The sequence below is a fragment of the Dipteris shenzhenensis genome, chromosome 11, assembly GCF_047967505.1.
Source record: "Dipteris shenzhenensis isolate YYH24624 ecotype China chromosome 11, Dip_SZ_1.0, whole genome shotgun sequence".
NCBI classification, from domain to species: domain Eukaryota; kingdom Viridiplantae; phylum Streptophyta; class Polypodiopsida; order Gleicheniales; family Dipteridaceae; genus Dipteris; species Dipteris shenzhenensis.
The window spans coordinates 56,890,999-56,911,286 of NC_141606.1; the positions used below are offsets into that span (position 1 = coordinate 56,890,999).

At 41.4% G+C, this 20,288-nt stretch overlaps 1 protein-coding gene across 4 annotated transcripts in view; it reads right to left on the bottom strand.

The window, feature by feature from the left end:
* Positions 1 to 8,983: 8,983 nt before the first annotated feature.
* Positions 8,984 to 20,288, bottom strand: part of LOC147897219 (uncharacterized) — a 48,903-nt gene continuing 37,598 nt past the window's right edge. The window contains exons 6-11 of one of the 4 annotated variants that reach the window (XM_087381443.1): positions 13,493 to 14,256; positions 12,882 to 13,272; positions 11,595 to 11,880; positions 11,334 to 11,492; positions 10,248 to 10,724; positions 8,984 to 10,168 (exon numbers count right to left, since the gene is read on the bottom strand). In XM_087381443.1, coding sequence (XP_087237569.1) covers positions 9,851 to 10,168; positions 10,248 to 10,724; positions 11,334 to 11,492; positions 11,595 to 11,880; positions 12,882 to 13,272; positions 13,493 to 14,256 — 2,395 coding nt within the window. In that variant the 3' untranslated portion in view covers positions 8,984 to 9,850. Of the gene's footprint in view, positions 10,169 to 10,247; positions 10,725 to 11,333; positions 11,493 to 11,594; positions 11,881 to 12,881; positions 13,273 to 13,492; positions 14,260 to 20,288 lie in introns of all 4 variants that reach the window. The other 3 variants (XM_087381444.1, XM_087381442.1, XM_087381441.1) reach the window with 3 other exon arrangements.

The window sequence follows — 20,288 nt, forward strand, 5'->3', positions numbered from 1 at the left end:
AATAATACATCTAACTTATGCCATGCCTCAAAAGGGGATTCCAAATCTAAAATGTGATGCACATAATCATCTCCCAAACCTAATGCAATTATTCCATAAGCTTTCTCTATTCTTTTTGCATCTGCAGGTGTAGAAGAAGAGTCAGTTGCCTTTCCTTTACCTTTGGTTGTGGTTGAATCACCTTTTGAGAGAATTGAGTTCCTGACTTGGCCAAGTCCCATAAATTCTCTTTCATAAGCACAAACTTTATCTTCATTTGCCAAGTGCGAAAGCCTTGGCCATTGAACTTGTCAATTTTATAGGTAGCCATAAGAGGATCTTACCTTTATCAGGTAGTGTCTACTCTCTTACAATATGACTAATCTTGTTGAACAAAGAAATATCCCTCATCATGCAAATGTGGATTGCTAGAGATAAACTCAGAAAAGCCAGTTCTTTAGCATATGCATACCCAGTTGGCTTCTCCCAAAGCTTCTTGGCCTGTCTGCTGGCCGAGTCTTCTTTACCTTGAACTTGTGAAGAGAGTGGGAGAGAAGGAAGGAGTCTCACTTGCACCTTTCTCACATACACAATAGGGGAATATACACAAAGGTGGAGGCTGGAAACAGTTTTCCTCTTCTTAGTTGTGAAAGCCAAAAGAACTCTAAGTACAAAAGAATAGGTGAACCCTATATGTGGGTCTCAAACCAAACTCAGCTAACTAAGGTGGCATACTAACTGAGCCACTAACTAGAGTACATAAAGATAGCTGTCATCCAGCTATTATTCATGGACAGTGTACCAACCGCATCTGCAGCTAACAAGTCGGTGACATAACTGCACAACGGTCACCCTGGCATATCACGAGTGGAGCTCGATATCTCAACACTCCCCCTCGAGCTCAATCCCAATTCATGCACACCAAGCAGGCCTCTGAACTTGCGCAGGTTCTTTGCACCCAATGCCTACGTGAATATGTCAGCTACCTAATCCTCTGTGCTGACATAAACTAGATCAATAAAACCTACTAGAACCTTCTCCCCCACATAGTGATAATGCACCTCAATGTGCTTTCTTCTAGCATGATAGACTGGGTTATTTCCCAAATGTATACTGCTAATGTTGTCATAATAAATGACAACTGGCCCATCTGTAGACTGATGCATATCATAAAGTAGCTTATGCAACCAAGCTGCCTCACATGCAGGCATTGATGCACCCCTGTACTCAACCTCTGTGCTTGACAAGGCAACTGTAGGCTGTTTCTTGTTGCTCCAAGTAACTGCAGCACTCCCAAAAGAGAACACATATCCACTGGTAGATCGTCTATCAGAAATCCTACCATCCCAATCAGCATCAGTGTATCCATGCAACTGTATCTGAACCCTAGTCTCATAAAATATTCCATACTGCAATGTGGACTTCACATACCTCAGTATGCGTTTAGCCGCATCCAAATGCGGTTTCCTTAGAGCCTGCATAAACCGACTTACCAACCCAACAACTTAGCTCAAATCTGGCGTGGTAATAGTCATATAAATCAAAGTTCCTACTATGCATCTGTACATAGTAGGGTCCTCCAGAAGCTCACCTGCATCTGCACTCAACTTCACATTCTGCTCCAAAGGAACTCAAATAGGCTTACAACCTGTCATATCATATTTAGACAGCATGTCCAATCCGTACTGCCTCTGCAAGAGCCATATCCCACTTGAGGATCTAATCACCTGAATAACACAGCTCTCCCAAATCCTTCATCTCAAACTTCTACTTCAATAGCATCTCACATGCAGGATATCTTCATCACTATCACCTGTGATGATCAAATCATCAACATAAATGACAAGCAGCATAATGCCCTTCTCTATTTTTCTCACATAAAGTGAGAAATCTACCTTGGAAATCTAAAAGCCAATAGTGACAAGATACTGTCCTATCTTGTCAGACCATGCTCTGGGTGCTTGCTTCAAGCCATACAAGGCTTTCTTCAACCTGCAAACAAACTCAGGATGAATAGCATGAACATAACCTGGTGGCTGCTCCATATAGACCTCTTCTTGCAAATCACCATGCAAGAAAGCATTCTTTACATCCATCTGATGTAAAGACCATCCCTTTGATACAGCCATAGCAATGACTGCTCTTACGGTTGCCATCCTTGCAATCGAACTGAATGTTTTTTAATAATCAATGCCATATGTCTGTGCATACCCCTCGACAACTAATCTTACCTTGTATTTGTTCACAAAACCATCTGCATTATGCTCCACCTTATAAACCCACTTGTAGCCAATTGCATTCTTGTCTTTAGGCAAAGGCACCAATTTCCATGTAGCATTTGCTTCCAAGGCATCCAATTCTTCATCCATGGCTTTCTCCCATTTTTCTTTTCCCATGGCTTACTCAAACGAAGTGGGTTCTGGTTCATGTATCACTTTGACCATATAGGCATAGTGAATGGATGTAAATCCATCATATTTCAGCCTATCCACAGGATATCTATCTCTGGTATACCTGCGCAAAATAGATTCACTACCAGGTGCTCTCAAAACATCCCTTGTCTTCCTTACTCCAGGTGTAACAACCTTATAAACCCACTTGCCAATTGCATTCTTGTCTTTAGGCAAAGGCACCAATTCCCATGTAGCATTTGCTTCCAAGGCATCCAATTCTTCATCCATGGCTTTCTCCCATTTTTCTTTTCCCATGGCTTACTCAAACGAAGTGGGTTCTGGTTCATGTATCACTTTGACCATATAGGCATAGTAAATGGATGTAAATCCATCATATTTCAGCCTATCCACAGGATATCAAGCTCTGGTATACCTGCGCAAAATAGATTCACTACCAGGTGCTCTCAAAACATCCCTTGTCTTCCTTACTCCAGGTGTAACAACAGAAGGAATACCCAACTCATCATCAAGGCTTTGTTCTGAGCCACTGGATTCACCATCCACATAAGAGTGACCTGCATTCACATCAACCATGGGTATGATCTACTTCCTCTTTTCCTTTTCATGATACTTTCATACCACTATCTGGATTGCTTTGAGCAGATCCTCCTGATCTCAATCTGCCTGTCCATGGCGAAGTATGTGAACCACTGCTAGAGGACACTATAGGTCCACTAATATTTTGTGATTGTTGCTATGAATTCTATGCAGTTTTATCATTTTGGGCGTCTACATCGTCAATCACATTTACTGGTTTATACCAGCTGCTCATCTCATCAAAAACAACATCTCTACTCCCTGTAAACTTACGAGTAGAAGGGTTATCGCATCTATACCCTTTCTGCTACAGAAATAACCAATAAAGATGCACTTCTCAGCTTTTGGATTCAACTTGGATCTCAACTCATCTCGCACATGAACATAGGCAATGCAACCAAAAACTTTCAAATGAGAAATATCTGGTTTCCTACCAGTATACCTCTCCTCTGGTGTCATGCCATGTATTGCTGCAGTGGGAGTCCTGTTCATTATGTAGACTGCTGTAGCAACTGCTTCAACCCAATAATAACCTGACAGGTCCTTTTCGTTGAGCATGGCACGAGATACCTCTCCAATATGTCTGTTTTTCTTTTCTGCAAGTCCATTTTGCTGTGGGGTATGGCTGCATGAATATTGTTGCTTTATGCCATGCTCCTATAAGAACCTTGCAAACTCATTTGAGAGGTACTCTCCCCCTCCATCTGACCTTAGGCATTTTATTTGCAGACCTGTTTGTTTTTCAACCATAGCTTTAAAAGCCTTGAAATGCCCAAATACTTCACTTTTCTTTTTCATAAAATACACCCAAACTTTTTAGCTGTAGTCATTAATAAAAGTAACAAAATAATGACAGCCTCTAATAGATGTAGCTTTAGTAGTCTACACATGAGAGTGGATTAATTCCAATGGCCTCTTACTCTCTTGAACATGTTTAGGAACGGCAATGGATCTCCGGAGCTGTGCATAATCCTTTCCTAGACCATTCAAGGTCACAGAAACTAAATCATCATCTTTCACTGGTGACCCAATGGAAGCAAGTGCATCTACAATCTTCTTCACCTTCATGTGGTATTCATTGATGCTCATATTTTCTCTCTGCACATTATGCAACTCCTGCTTGAGCTTGCTTGAGCTGCATTTTCCTGGCTTGCGTATTTGTGCTATACATTTTTTTCAAAGTATCCCATGCCTCCTTCGGCGTGCTTGCATCCTGAATATGCACAATCATAGAATCTGAAATATTGATAAACAGCCAGTACATAACTTTTCTGGCTCTCTCATGCCATTCTTTAAATGCCTGCAACTCCTGTTGATTGGGAACATTAGGAATAACCGGTTCTTGTTCAGCTCCAATAATGAACTCCCAAAAGCATTTTTCCTTAAGGAAATTCATCATTCTAAACTTCCATGCTTGGAAGTTGTTCTTGTCAAGCTTTTCAAATACTATCTGTGAAAGAGCATTAGACACCATTACAGAACACTGCAAAAATATTCTGTCACTGCAAAAAACACATCTTCTGTCTCACAAAGGCAAATCTGCAAAACTGACGAAAGTGGTATTTGACCACACAGTCACTTTCTAGTAACGATTTTGCATCAACAGGGAATAAGAATGATTCTATCACTCCCAATATCTCTGCGCACAGGCATATGATGCAATTTCTGCGACAAGTTTTTACCGACCTACAGAACAGTGGTCGCACAGCAAAAACAGGGTACTTTTCTTAGTGCTTGTGGAAAACTTTTGTCACCAAAACGGGCCGCGAAATGATCTCGAATCAAAAAAATAATATCACCGAGAGCGTCGCCCTCGCTCATAGCATGTACTGCCCTCTCACCACGAAGGGCGTCCGAATCTGAGACAGTGCACTCTTGCACTTTTCGGCTATGCTACTTGGAGAGATTTACTCCCAAACTCACGAACCGAGCTCTGATATCATGTGAAGAGAGTGGGAGAGAAGGAAGAAGTCTCACTTGCAGCTTTCTCACGTACACAATGGGGGAATATACACAAAGGTGGAGGCTGAAAACAATTGTCCTCTTCTTAGTTATGAAAGTCAAAAGAACTCTAAGTACAAAAGAATAGATGAACCCGATATGTGGATCTCAAACCAAACTCAACTAACTAAGGTGGCATACTAACTGAGCCACTAACTAGAGTACATAAATATAGCTGTCATCCAGCTATTATTCATGGACAATGTACCAATCGCATCTGCAACTAACAAGCCGGTGACATAAATGCACAACGGTCACCCTGGCATATCACAAGTGGAGCTCGATATCTCAACAAAACTGTCGTTCTTGTGGTCTTCTTCAAGTGCTTAACATTGGAAGAACATTGAGAGCTTAGCATCTTGATAAGAGATTTATCCCAACTGAACTTCAAACTGAAATTGCATTCTCTCATCTATAGCTTAGCACCACTTCATACCTCAAACATCATCTTAGCATTTACTCTAGCATCAAATTTTTAAAAACTGTCAAAAATGCTTGCAAGGAAACAAAGTGACTTGGAGGCTTGAATTCTCACTCCACATATCTTCAGATTTGGGGGTTTGTAAGCTGAAATGAAGTCTTTATCCGAAAGCCTTTAGCAAGTGCATGTCTCATATTTGAGAATGTGTCAAGTTTGAATTAACAGATAGGAGATGGTTAACATGGACCACCTGGGTATTGCGATTGCATTAGTCTCAATGATGCACAAACCCATTTTGTAGCTTCAATGATGCAAGAAGAATATGAAAAACTTAAGGATATTGTGTATAATATGTGTGAAAAGCTAAGACAAGGACGAATAACATAGAGATGCTTTGCATGACATGCACGGAAGGCTAACATGAGAACAAATAGTGTGTTTGTTACCCTTGATACCACACATCACAAATTGTCAAGTTGAGATATATAAATGTCTAATGCTAACAAAAGGATAGAGGAGCAATTTATCATGTGGCACATACATGGGTACCACCTCAAACTCTCTTCTATGAGCGTTAGGAACATTCAAGGCATGTTTGAGAGATTTGAAACACTTTACAGAACGAGAAAAGAAGACCGATGAAACATATTCTCGGTTACAAGCAGTTTGCAAGCAACTCCAAGTGGACCATGATCGAGTTCTACATCAGTATAACGAGCAATGAGCAATTTAAAGGTGGCCCAAGACACCATTGCTTCGTAATGACAAACTCATGGTTCAACAAGAGGAGCAAATCAAGACCTTGAAGAACATGGAAACCGAGTTGTAATAAGCCCGTGGGAGAACGTGATTTTGACGCAGAGGATCACTAAGCTACGACAAATCCACACCCTGCTGCAAGAGCTTGACCAACCAATGGAACACACCGACAATCTGAGTCGAGACAATAGGTGGCAACAAAAGTGTAGCTATAACGGTTCCAGTGTCACCCCCGCAACAAGTTCGTTGAAGGGCACTCTGCACCCTAGCTATAGTCCTGGAAGATCTCAAACTCTTTTGCTATTGGATCTCGAGTCCCAAGTGGGAGAGGCAACATCATCAGCTCGTCGCGTCCGACGACGACTAGTAGTCAAACATCCAACCCTAGACTCATGCTACTCAAGAACTCTTTTCATGTCTTCATACAATTTGCTTGTTCGGTGTGTCACCCCTGCATGAGTACTCCGACATCTCTCTCTATTTGCTTCCATACAGATTCATAGCCCTACATAGCAACCCATGGATTGCAAGAGTGAGCATCTTCGTCTATGAACTCGTGTGCATCGAACTCTATCAAGGGTGACTAGTCAATCAATGAAAAAGACCAGCAACAAGGTCTTCAATTGACAATTTATAGAACCCTTCAAGAGTGTCCAACCACATGGGACTCCCCTCTTGGCTTACACTCTTAGCAAAGCTTTGCCCTTCTTGCCAATAGTTTTACAACCCCAATCGTCTTGCCTTTTGTAGATCTCCACCACATTATTATCAAACTCTTTAGCAATATCCATTAGTTGGAGTGGAGATGTGTCACCATGCTTAGCCTCAACCAACTTTCACTAGTAGGTAGCTAGTCAACACTAACCCCCTACTCACTAATTTTCAAGGGTTGGTATCTCCAAAGCAACAAGAAGCTCCTCACACATCTTACAAGGACAACTATGAACCTCTCTTTTTAGACTAACAAGTATCCAAAATCTGAGTGAGCCACACATTCTATATGTGAACCAGCCCGTTGAACAATCTAACCTCCAATTGTCCAACAAATCTAGGCTCGACCCCACAAGATTTAGCTTCATCCCAGCATATAGCCTAGAGCCAAGTAGCTTCATGAGTGACATTTAGTTATCGCACTTGGTAGCAAAAATGATTTTGTGTTGTTTTAAAATAAGTGGGCACACATAAAATTTTGAAGCTAAAGACATGCTTTGAAAGGGTTTGCTATGAAATTTCCCAGAAATCTATTGCCCTCAAAAAGCAAGAAGATGAGATCAAATTTAAAGGCAATTGCAAAAAAAACTATTGTTGTCCAACTCACCAAGGACTTCAGTTCATATAGAGCCTGCGTTGTTCTCAAGTCCCATGTCTTGCTTCTATGCCGACCTTAAATTTAGAATGCCCTTTGTCCATCATTTAAACACAGCAGAAATCATGTCTTCTTAACATTCTTAGGAACACGTTTCATATCTCACACTTCCATGCTCACCTTACAAATTAGTATGTTTGCGTCCAACACTTGCACAAGGCAGAAAACAATTGTTCAAAACTTGTACAAAAACCGGAGTCCCCTCGAGTTGAAACTCATAAGGATTCATCATAGATATGTATCCTTCTGTGCTTCATGAAGCTGGCAATCACTATTGGAATGCAGGTATTGGCTAGCTAGGTTCATCAATTTCAATCGCCAAAAAAAGGACTTATGTAATGCAACAGATGAAGATAGTACTTTCCTTTAACAAAAGATACCATATCAGCAGGTTTTCCACCTTGGTTTGCCAAAAGATATCATTTCAGCAGCTTCTTCACTCCACTTTGATAAAGTGCACTTAGATTGCAGTTCAATTTTTTAGTAGCAGCCACAAATGGTTACAAGCATGCCCATAGCCTACATTGAGGAAAGGTCTTGGAATTAGAGTCAGGATGAGCACCCAGTGAAGTATTTTGCAGCTGTAGTTGACATTGAATGTTTTGTCTCATCGGTTCATAAGTCGTCAACCCTGTTCCAATAGATTTCTAATTTCCTTACATGTGGGGGACGAGTTCTGAAAGAGAACTAGGGTCTAAACTTGTGCAGAATTCAGAAAATTAAAACGTGAAGATTACCAAATGTATGGTAGTGGGTGTAGAAAAATAAAGCCACAGCCACTCCAAAATCATTCAGAAAACCAGCATATACCATAAAGCTGCTGAAATTATGGGCAGCCTTTGTTGCCTTATAAAATCCTTCGTTGCTCTATTGCACTGCATCAAATTGCATCGCCTGAGACTTGGCCTTTCTCTAGTTTAGAATGCCCGAATAGGACTGTCCTCCGGTCCAGTCCTATTCATGGGGATGGACAAAGACGAACAATCATGAACTTTTACAGAAACTACACTTCCTAAACAGTAGAAACACCACCAGGTGAACTGACATGCCACATCACTGGGACACTCAAAAAAAGAACTGAAAAAAAGCTTTTGAAACTATGATTTCTTCAATAAAAAGGCATAAAATAATAAACCTGGAAGCCAATGAGAGCAGACAGATATCCAAAAGTGTTAGAAGGAAACAACGGGAGACACTCTAATCATGCTCAATCAATATGACAGACAAATCAGTATCAAAACACTGACTTGTTCTGTCACCACTGACTGCACACATGACATACTTTGGTTCAGCAAAATAAGAGAAGCGCACAAAAGGAAACAAGTCTATCATGGTCAAATTATATGACAGACAAATAACTATTAAAACAGACTTGTTCTGTCACCACCAACCTGCACATGGCATAATAATTAACCATATGCTAGTAATAAAATTAGTGCAGCTCAAATCTGCACCTTGCCTCACACTCAATCCATCCTGCTAACATTTGACTGCTAATCTCACATTACAATTCCAGAAATTCACTTTAAAAAAACTTGAGCATCAGCGCCATGCCTCAGTTCAACAATACAACATCTTATCGCTGAAGGCATTGGTTCAGCAAGATAAGGGAAGTGCACAACACAGAATTATCCTTGAGAGATCCCTTTAAGATGCATTCAATCTTACAGCAGTGACATCCCTGATTTGAGAACAGACAGAACACTTAAGGCTAGTTCTGAAGTCAATACTAAAATCAGTAACTTTGCTCAGCAGATCGATCTCCTTTCAGGAGGCCTCCCAAATATTTGTATTCATTCCAGAAAATCACTCTCTTAACCAAAACATCAGCATTCCAAGAGCAATTGGCAGATTCTAGACAAATCATGCTTCCAACATCTCTTGCAAGAGACTGTTTTTTAAAGAGGACGCAACGACTGGGAGAAACTATGATATTTACTTTGACCAATAAATTAAGAACTCAGCTTGGTTTGGTGAGATGATGGAACACGTTAAAACTAATCAGGATAAGTTACCAAACATCATTTGCAACAATGGCTTGTCTCCCAAAGAGACCATACAGACCACTTAAGTTATGCATTCAATCCCAACATCGTCACTCCCAACTTAACCTTGCACAACAGGAAAAACCAGCTCTGCAACAGAGAGAGAACGCCATGGAATACACCACATTCTTGACAGTGGAGACATCATGAAGTATGTCTAGACTTTCCTTTTATGTTCCCTGTCACCTTGTACACTCTCTTAAGCCTGCTATTGATAAAATCTGTCAGAACCTAGACACAAGATCTCAGGATTACCACATGGACCATGGAACATGCTTGTCTATGAGATCTAGAACCCATTTGTCCAATTCTGGTGACCTCGTTGGCCTTGCTGATATGATTCAACTTGTGTCCCTGAAACACCCCCAGAACCCATGACTTGAGGCTGTTGAAGTGATTGGTGTGAGCTTGGGCTAAGTCCTGACTGTTGTGGATGGTACAAACTACCATATGCAGCTCCAAGGTGAGAATGGGTATGCAGAGATTGTGTTTGAGAATATCGTGTTTGTTGATTTTGGCCAGGTATGTTATGGTAAGTGTTACCTTGCACTCCCGGCATCTCTCGAGACAACTGTCCCTGAAGCCACATGGCAGAACCTTCCACCTGCTAAGAGATGACAATCTCCAATTCAGATATTTCATATAAATGAAAAAGAAAAATAATTAAACACTTACAAAGTATGCACCTGTTGAGCTTGCATATACAAATTGGTATCTTTGTACTGAGATGCAATATCATCAAAGCCTGCTGCATTTGCTACTGTTGCAGAAGGATTGAGAGCATAGCTTCCTGTTTGAGAATTGCTGAAACCCCCATAACCAATAGTACCAGTCGCAACAGCATTATGCATTCCATCACCTAAAGTTCCACCTGGCTTATACTGAGGCACAGGATATTTCACAGTAGCAGCACCCACAGGGGGGACCTGTTGATAGCCTCCAGTTCCAGTGTAATTATGTTGATATGGACTTTGCAAATATGAAAATCCCGGAGGCACATACTGGTAGCTGAAAACATTTGCAAAAGGCCCCATTGGCAGGGCAGAAGGTTGAGCTGCATAAGCATGGACAGGAAGAGAACGCTGAGGAACTGTCACAGCTGTCGGCGACTGTAACGTTTGGCCAAGAGGATTGGAGCTTGAAAGTATCGTGGTATTTGCACTCTGAAGGCAAAGAACCTAATGACATTAGCACCAGACTCTATATACCTTTGTAAGACTAGAATATATCCAATCATACAAATTTAGATTTTTGTTCTAAAGTCCAAATTTCTACAAAGAAAATAAAAGATAAAACAAAAATTAGAAAAATGAGGTAACGAACTTTTTTAAAAACAAAAGGTAGACATACTTGGCAAGCAAAGCAACACTTATGTCGTCATCAGTGCCCAAGCATAAGCATCTATACTGGGTTTCTAAAGACCCACGGAGTCTCTTGGGCAAACCCAATGGTTGCTAAAATATGTCAAATAAACAAAAGAGAAAGAAAACAAGAAATAAAGAACGAAAGGAAGAAGGTGACTAAGCAAAAATAAACAAACAAATCCAGAAACAAAATCGACCAAAAAACAGGAATAAAATCTCTCTCTCTCTCTCTCTCTCTCTCTCTCTCTCTCTCTCATGTAGGAATGAAAGAAAGAATCGACATAATGAATGAATTATTTAAAACATAAAAACTAAATGAACCTCTTACACTGCTTCCTACGAAGATGCAAAATTAGCACCAGACGAATCACACAGTTGCAATAATGGAATATTGGTGAAAGCATTCACCTCTTGCAAAGCTGCATTCTGACCGGTTCCAACAGATCCACCTGCAATATATCTTCCGCCTACAGATGATGGCAAAAAGGTTGAATAACGAGTTGCTATTTCTGGGCCTGAGCGAAACACTCCACTATAATAAGTAGCCGTAGGATCTGAATAAGGTTGCTGCATAAACAACAGCAGTTGAGACTTGCATCAATAAAACTGCAGACTTAGCAACCTTGGACATCTGACAACATGAAACATCAAAAATTTTAATAGCCCTACCAAAACACTTGGCAGACGACTTGTGTCTTGAGGGCGAGATGCACTTTCAATTGCATATTGCCCTGAGTGATTCGGAGGAACAAGATTCACCCCCCGGTAGCTTGAAGTAGCGGTAAACTGCAAGCTGTGCTGAGATGTGGCCTCGGGCTTTGTAAGTTCAGATTGTGATACCAAAACCATGGGATTGCTTGACACAGTACTGTCATCACTTCTGTCCACAATCTCCACAGAGGCCGACTGATGACGTTGATGGTAATCCAAAGTGCTTGAATTTGTACTTGGCATACTGAAAAGAAAAATAAAGTCAGAAATTGCACATGTTTATCACAAGGTATTACGTTGATGCTTCTTTGATGTTTAAAGCAGAATTCTGTGATTTAAATGCAAGCTATGACACAATGCTGAGAACCACTGGTGGCCAAAAATGCCTTGATATCTCAGAAAGCCAAAGCTGAAATACAGAATGGTGAAAGTGTGGCCCTTCCGGATTTTTGAGAAAGTCACAGGTCAGCAACCTATTACTAGGTCCGGCCAAACCTTTGAACGTATGCACGTAAAATATTCAAGACATATAACCTGCAACTCTCAAAAGAACACTCCTGAGCTATGTCCATTAAGTGAGCATAATATGACAAACCATCGTAACACACACTCCCAGTGTTATGTGTGTCTGAAAGGATGGGAAACACCTTGAAGGTCGAGGGACAATCTTGTACAAGGCACACATAATGCAAAGATAGAAAATTGCATTCCAAGAATCAAGAAGTTTTGAGATAGAGTGCTAAGTTTATCATGAAGTTACAGGGTGCCTCTAACTTCATCATTAATTTACAGACATCCCTCTGGCTACCTCATATGCCAGATCCTGCTATCAAAGAAACTGAAACTTTGGAAGGACATGCACAGAGCTATTTTCAGATCCATTTATGGGAACAACCTTGAAAGTTGCAGAACAATCTAACAAGGCATATAGAATGGAAAATAGACAAATACATTCCAAGAATCAAAAAGTTTTGAGATAGAGTGTTAAGTTTATCATGAAGCTATGGGGTGCCTCTAACTTCCATCATTCAGTTACAGATATCCCTCTCACTACCTCATATGCCAGATCCTGCTATCTAAGAAACTGAAACTTTCGAAGGACATGCACAGAGATACTTTCATGTCCATTTATATGTTTCATGTGATAAGAAACTTGCTACCCTTTGCATCACAAATGCTTTGAAGGATGGGAGGGAGGCCTAAACATATGGAAAGCATGAATTATGAATATAATCAAAAAGGGACCTTAAGGTGCTTGGTTGAGCAGAAACTGCTGCCTCGTTCTCAACTGTGCTACTACCAACTTTGACCGAAGTGCTTTTCGTTTCCAATGTTAAGCTTGACGGAAAAGTCTCAAATCCTGAATCAAAGCTTCCAAAGCTCAACCTTGTACAATCTGTTTCAGAAACTCTTAAATGATCAGGTATAATGACTGGTTGGTCATCTCTCATTATCAGCTCTTGCAATTTTGTAGCAGTTGCAGATATCATCCCTGCATCTCCTGAAGGTGAAGGAGGGCATGAAGACGCTCCATTCAAGACCACACTAGCTGAAGGTGCTTCATGAGTTTCCAAGAAAGAAACATCATGATCTGTTGTTGGCTCTGAATTCCAATCCATGACTGCTGACACAAAAGCTGAATATTGGAGTTAGCAACCTCCTAAACCAAAGCATATGATGTACAGTGAGGCTATTTAGCCAAAACATTGCTGATATTCAAATAATGAATTCAAGAAAAGGGAGTCAACAAATACATTGCAAAACTAGACATTTTGGGCAGCATTCAAGAAGGACAGAGCAGACCAGCGACAGAGGTTTCAATCAGAAAAAAAGACGAAACAGGCATAATAAATGACCTGTCTGGTTTCCAGCAAATTGCTGTGCTTGGTACATAGGGATTGTAGTAAATTGGCTCCCCAGTACTCCAGCCTGTGAGGGAGACTCTGTTGACATCCTAGATGATTCAACCAGCCCCAGTGAATGACCTTGAGTCCCAGGAAAAGCACCCAAGCTCTGAACACCTTCCAACTGCTCTTTCAAAGATGGTGTTGGAGAAACAGAAGAGTTTGTGGACTGCAATATTCGTACATCCCCATTACCATCTAGTGCAGAAATAACACTGGTATTGTTTGTTTGAGGAAGCTGTGAATAGTGAGAATGGGTAGACAAGTCCACATTTCCTTCCAGAAGATCAAATGATGACAGCCTATCACCAGTGGATCTTTGATTTCCAACAGTTCCAACTTCTCGCTTGACCACACCTGCAGAGCTTCGTGCACGAGGATCCAATGAGGGACTAAGCACAGGATCTGAAGCAGCCAAGTAGACACCCGGTACTGGAGGTACCGGGTGGAGTTGCTGGGTGCTCGTAGAAGCTGCCACTGAACCAGAGACACTAACACTTGGTTGTGTGGATACCAAAGGATTTGCTGAACATGCACCACTTGATTTCAGCACATCAGCCATTGTAGGATGCCCAGAACCTGCAAGCCAAGCTCCCTGAAGAATCGTCGGAGTAGACGATCCTGAACCTGCAAGCCATGCTCCTTGGAGATTTGATGGAGGTGCTGAGTGCGACAAGTCTCCATTTAAGTGTGATGAGGATGAAGGTAAAGGACTGCTGCTGCCGTTTCCCATAAAAAATTAAAATAATAAGCAAGCCATGGATGCAATAGAAACATTGACACATCTGTGTACAAATAGCCGAGTTTCCAGTGACCAGTGAAAAGCCAAAAGGGAGAAACAATCAAAACTAAAAGAATGAAATCCCAGGTTTGTAACAAAGTTAGCACCATAAACATACAGAAAACATATGTGGCCTTCACTACACCAGAGAAACACTCATAAAGATTCAAACTAGAAACTCCATTGCATGCAACACGGACTGCCCGTACCCAAAAATACAGCAAACAAATAAAGGATTTTGTAAAGGGAATCTTATGCAACTATAATAACTAAATATTTTTTGAATATTTTGGGTAGAGTCACTGCCTGCAGTAGCCAAACAAGAGAAAATAGCACACAACCTTGCCTGTGACTGGTTAATTATTAATAGAGGAAAGGCCAGAAAACACAGATGACATACAAGCCCAAAGATGAGAGAGGAAAGGGAGAAATATAAAGACAGACAAAAATATAGATGTTCTAATGACCCATCAGGATTTATTATTTAAGGACAGCAAAAAGTTGATTTTCATCATAGGACATTAACATGCACTTCTAATTGAGTACATGTGGAACACACTTTAAGATTTGGTTTGTGACGTTCATTACAGTTTGGAGGTCCTAATGCAAAAAAATAACCCGATAAAAATCAAACCAAATGTCATCTCTTTAAAAACACACGTTTTTTATTCAGGCACTCTACAGGATTATGACCATAATTTATATCCCGGTAAGACAGAGCCCATTCAAATATTAAAATAAAACTCAGCTTTTTGCAATTGCTAGATTTACACTTTTCTTACAATGCCATGACTGCAAAGATTGTCATCCTTAAAGTCCAGATTGTCATCCTTAAAGTTCAAGGTGTCATTGAGGAGGCCACAACATGGAGACCGAGGGACCAGGGTATATTGCTGCTTTGTGGATTTCTGCAAGGCGACACACTGCTACGGGCCCATCTTAGCAAACGTCTACGAGAGATTATTTGGGCAGTTCTGACACATTATAGAGGGTTTCAGGTAGGGTTGAGACAACTATAGTCTATTAGGTGGACAGAGGAGGTCTGAAGCACTGTCCGTTGACACAAACTTTATTGGGCCTCTAGATACTAGGAGGTGCAAGGTCATCTCTTGCTGGCTCCTTGGTTTAGATTCTCAATTACATCAGGATGGACTTCAAACCTTTTGTGAGATACATGATTTGAAGCCAAGCTTGGTAAAACCAAGCTTATGATCTGCATCATATACGAGGCAATCACGCATAGAGTTTCGACGGATTGCCAATAGAGATCGTTGTGTCTTATATGTTGATAAACTGAAAAGAAAGCATGGAGTGAACACAAACTCAGAATTCTTGCTTATAGAATGAAGAAAGATGAGGTCCTTAAGTAGGCACCTCTTACATGATCACTGACATCACTGATGACCTCTGAGCTCCACAATCATCTCCTCAATTTGCTCCTAGATTCTCTCAATCATCCTATGTGGCTTCTATCACCACCTAACTGTGCTTATGGGCACCTAACTGTGCCTCTAGCACACACACATAGAAACCAAGGTGTGCCTGAGGCATACACCTTGAGATATCCCAACAAAAGCCCCCCTCAAGGGAATACCTCAGGCTATGTCAAGGATACAGCTGGCACAAGGTGTCACATGCCATCTCATGGTGGTCATGGATCTATCAATGGCTAGAATCTCAAGCTAGCAAGGGTTCCCATGGGTGTAAGGTAAACAAAAGGGATACAAAAGACCTTCCAATGGTTATCTCTCCTGCATGTACATGCACACAATGTCTGCAGGAGATACCATGGAGCAAAAACACATACACATGGCCTACATCATATGGTGACCAGAGATGTTTACAAAACACTATAGTTTATTTCATTCATTTTGGAGGACTCTCCAAGCTGAGTACCTTGACTCAACAAAAAGAGAGATCTGGGGCATACATGGAGATGATTCAAAAAGCATAATCTTCAAAGGATGCCTCATCTTGTGGAGGCACATCAACTGAAAGTAGATTGGCATTTTCTGTCTTTGAAGTTGCTTCCTTTTTGGCTCTACAAAACTTTTCATGATGATTGTTTTTGCCACAGTGTTTGCATGGATTGATCTTGAAGCAGTCTTTTGAGAGGTGATTAGTCTTCCCACAATGATTGCAAGGTGAAAACTTGCCCTTCTGGATTTTTATGGCATAGGCAGAATCATTGCCTTTCCGGAGTTCCATGTGCCTTTCGTCTTCTTGAAGAGCAGAGATAAGACCTTCAAGATTAGGATTAGGAAGATTTTTCACAGTGGTAACAACATGATCATATTCTTCAGGCATACTCTTGAGCAACACTGCCATAGCATCATCTGTAGTGATAGGAGAGTTGATAGAAGCAAGTTGAGTCATGAGACTCCGCGTGTCATTGACATGGGCAGCCAAAGGAGTGCCACTAACCATCTTCAATTCAAAGAAAGCAATCTTAAGTGATAATTTTGAGATGTGAGAGCTAGCACCAAAAATAATGTCAAGCTTCTGCTAAGCTTCTGAAGGAGACTCTAAGTCAAAGATGTGATGAATATAGTCATCTCAATGATGCCATATGCTTTCTCCTCTCTAGCAAGATCTCTTGCCGGGCGTGTCAGAGCTGAGGATTCTCTAGCATTGGAGGCTGTTGAAGAAGAAGTTGAAACCGGTTTGACAAGCCCCCAGAGGTTTTCCCTCATTAATGCAAACTTGACCTTCATCTGCCATGTGTGGAAGCCCTTACCATTGAACTTATCTATATTCAATATGGTAGCCATGAGAGGGTCTAACCCAGGAATTGGGCAATGTCTTCTCTCTTACAAGGCTAGAATAACAACTGAAAAGCTTCAAAGTATAAGCATTTAATGTAGCAAAGACTTGTGACCAAATTTCAATCAATGATGCTTTCACTTATATGCTTCACAGAGGTGGCTAAATGAAAGTTTTCCAAGCAAATCTAGGTGTAACAACTCAAAGCAACGTTGTAGCCACAGTTGTACTGATGCTATTTAACACTTTAAAACATTAGAAATGCTAAAGTAGCATCTAATGTAGCATCAAACTCACAACCTTGTCAAAACTGTCCAAAACAGAGGCCTGAACTTGGAGGGCTTGTATCTCACTCTCCAAAGCAAAGAGAAAGGGGCTTTCTGAAGCAAAAGAAAGCTCATATACCAGAGAAGATCCACTGAGGAGAAGAGGCGCAAATCCGCGTCACGTCGCCATAGCTAGCTTCTTCAAATTCGACTGGTTTTTCTCTGTTTTCTCCTTGAATATGCAGCCATTGCTGCTCAGATTTCAACACAAGATAGCCCAAGGTATGGAGAAGCTTCCCCTGAAAGGAATTAGAGAAAGAAGGAGCAAGCACAGAGAAAACGTAGAACAGAGATTCGACGATCTGCGCAAAATGGCGACCAGCAGAGATGATGATACTTCAATTCCTTGCAAGTGAAGGTTCGCCCCTTTGAGAGGTATCTCCAGCAGGAAGGGCTTGGAGAATGGAGGAGAAACGGAGGAGAACAAGCTTTAGCAAGATTTGGGAAGAAGGGGAAGAAATGGTGAAGATGAAGAAGAAGAAGATCATGTGGCACAAATGGGCTCAAGGGGGATCAAAGGGCTCTGATACCATGTTGGTAAACTGAAAAGAAAGCATGGAGTGAACACAAACTCAGAATTCTTGCTTATAGAATGAAGAAAGATGAGGTCCTTAAGTAGGCACCTCTTACATGATCACTGACATCACTGATGACCTTTGAGCTCCACAATCATCTCCTCAATCTGCTCCTAGATTCTCTCAATCATCCTATGTGGCTTCTATCACCACCTAACTGTGCTTATGGGCACCTAACTGTGCCTCTAGCACACACACATAGAAACCAAGGTGTGCCTGAGGCATACACCTTGAGATATCCCAACATTATACATATCTAGGCGTGCTCTTCTCCATTCACGATAAGGCCAGCTATGTTGATTAGATTGAAAGCAAAGGGTGTGTCGCACTTGCCAGACTCAAGCACCAGTGCTTCACTCTCATGCATTGCAGCTAATGCTTGTCATTGCTAGGGCCTGGATCTATCAGAGGCAGATTGGGCTCAAGTGGAGAGGCTCCAAGCTCTACTACTTGCACGGATGATCTAGAGTAAGCAATTAGTCCCACACTGATCATCTTGGATGAGTTCAAGGTTGCCCAGCTTCAACAAATGATCACATATCTCCATCGACTCATTTTGGCTCCACGCAATTGCAAGTGGCCTTATCCGCATCCATGATAGCAATCAAGGGAGATCAGAGATGTGATATGCTCAGACATGCAATGGTTTGTGAGTCTTGGACTTCACATGAATAGATTGTCGCCTTTTCAATATAGTCTTGAGGACCCCTCAGTTCCACTCATTTATTACATTCGAGAAGATATCATACAACTACACACGTACAAGACTTGGTTAGCACCTAGAGAGCTTCCCATGAAGCTCATCTTTTATAGAAAGCACTATCAATAGATATATCAGAGGAGGTTTTATCAAGTCAGAGGAGCACTTTGCTCTTAGATGTCCCATGTACTACGAGATCAAGAATCGTTATCACTGCCTCTTCAAGGATGGATTTAGACCCCTACCCAATCTCCTCTCCTACCCAGATCAGAAATGCTTAGCAACCTTCATTCATGAGGTCATTCATGAGGTCATCCGACACAGGCAATCTTTGCTCTGGACATATAGGTTCGATCAGGGTACCAAGTCAAACTCCTCTCAAAGCATGATCACTAAGTTTTTCCAACAAGATAGCAACTATCAGTAGGAGAGGCAACGAACGCGAGGACCCGAGCCAGAGATACAACAAACTCACCAGCAGATTGAGGCACAAATCATATTAGGGGATCTTCCCTCTATGCTCACTAGACCGGAGACACGACCCACATGCGTGGCAGTGGTGCTTGTTCGCCGCCGCAAGGCCACAACCAGGAGACCACAACGGGCCACGCATGCCGACAAAGCCAACGCTCCATCACATGCTTTATGCCACTGCAAAAGCCTCACACAGCAACGCTCCTTTCTCAGGATTGATGCCTCGCCTCAGAGAGTTTTCCTCTCTGTGTATTGATGCAATACTAGTAATGTTCATGGCTATGATCATGATTACGGGCTTGGTTCTTTTTTGTATTCATCACGGGTGTTGATGCTCGCCCAACGGCTCCACCCCTCAAAGTGTATCAGGTTTCTTTTAGTCTCATAGACCTTTGGTCTTCCGAAGACTTCTAAGAAATTCTCTTTATTGCTAAATTGTCTTTCTTTCTTCATCCTCATGGTCCATCCAAATCAAAGACGGGTATCGATTTTCCTTCAAGAGGTGGTACGATGCAAAGAAGATACGGAAACGAGATCATGACGCTCAATCGAAGTCCAACCAAAAGATGATTACTGTATTCTTTTAGACCATTTACAAGGAGGCAAGAACCTCAATTACAGGCAACATATGTAAAAGAAGAATGGAACAAACGCCACTTGAGTCTTCACCAAGATATTGCAAGCCATTCTCTCTGTCATCTAGCCAAAGCTGAAAGCCTAAGAATATAGAGAGAATGGAGAGACCGAGAAACTTCCCTCATAGGCATAGAGGGAAGAAGGTAAAGTATTTCTTTTGTAATGATCAAGATAGGATGTGATTGACATAATTGAGCTAGCCATAGCAAGTGCGCATGTAGTTAGAGGGACTTTACCCTTGACATAGAGGGACTCAATAGGCAAAGTTGGACGAATCATATACCTAGATGAATCCAAGAACATTCCCAAACTCATCCTCTAAAAACACAACATAGTGCAGTTTCAATCTCACGATAGTCACTCATAAGATTGAAAACCATAAACTCCATCACGCATAGCAAGGACTAGCTACTATGACATCCCCACTGACGTCATCAGCGCCCAACAGTGGGTGTAGACCATAGTATAAAAGTATGCTCTCACACATACAAAT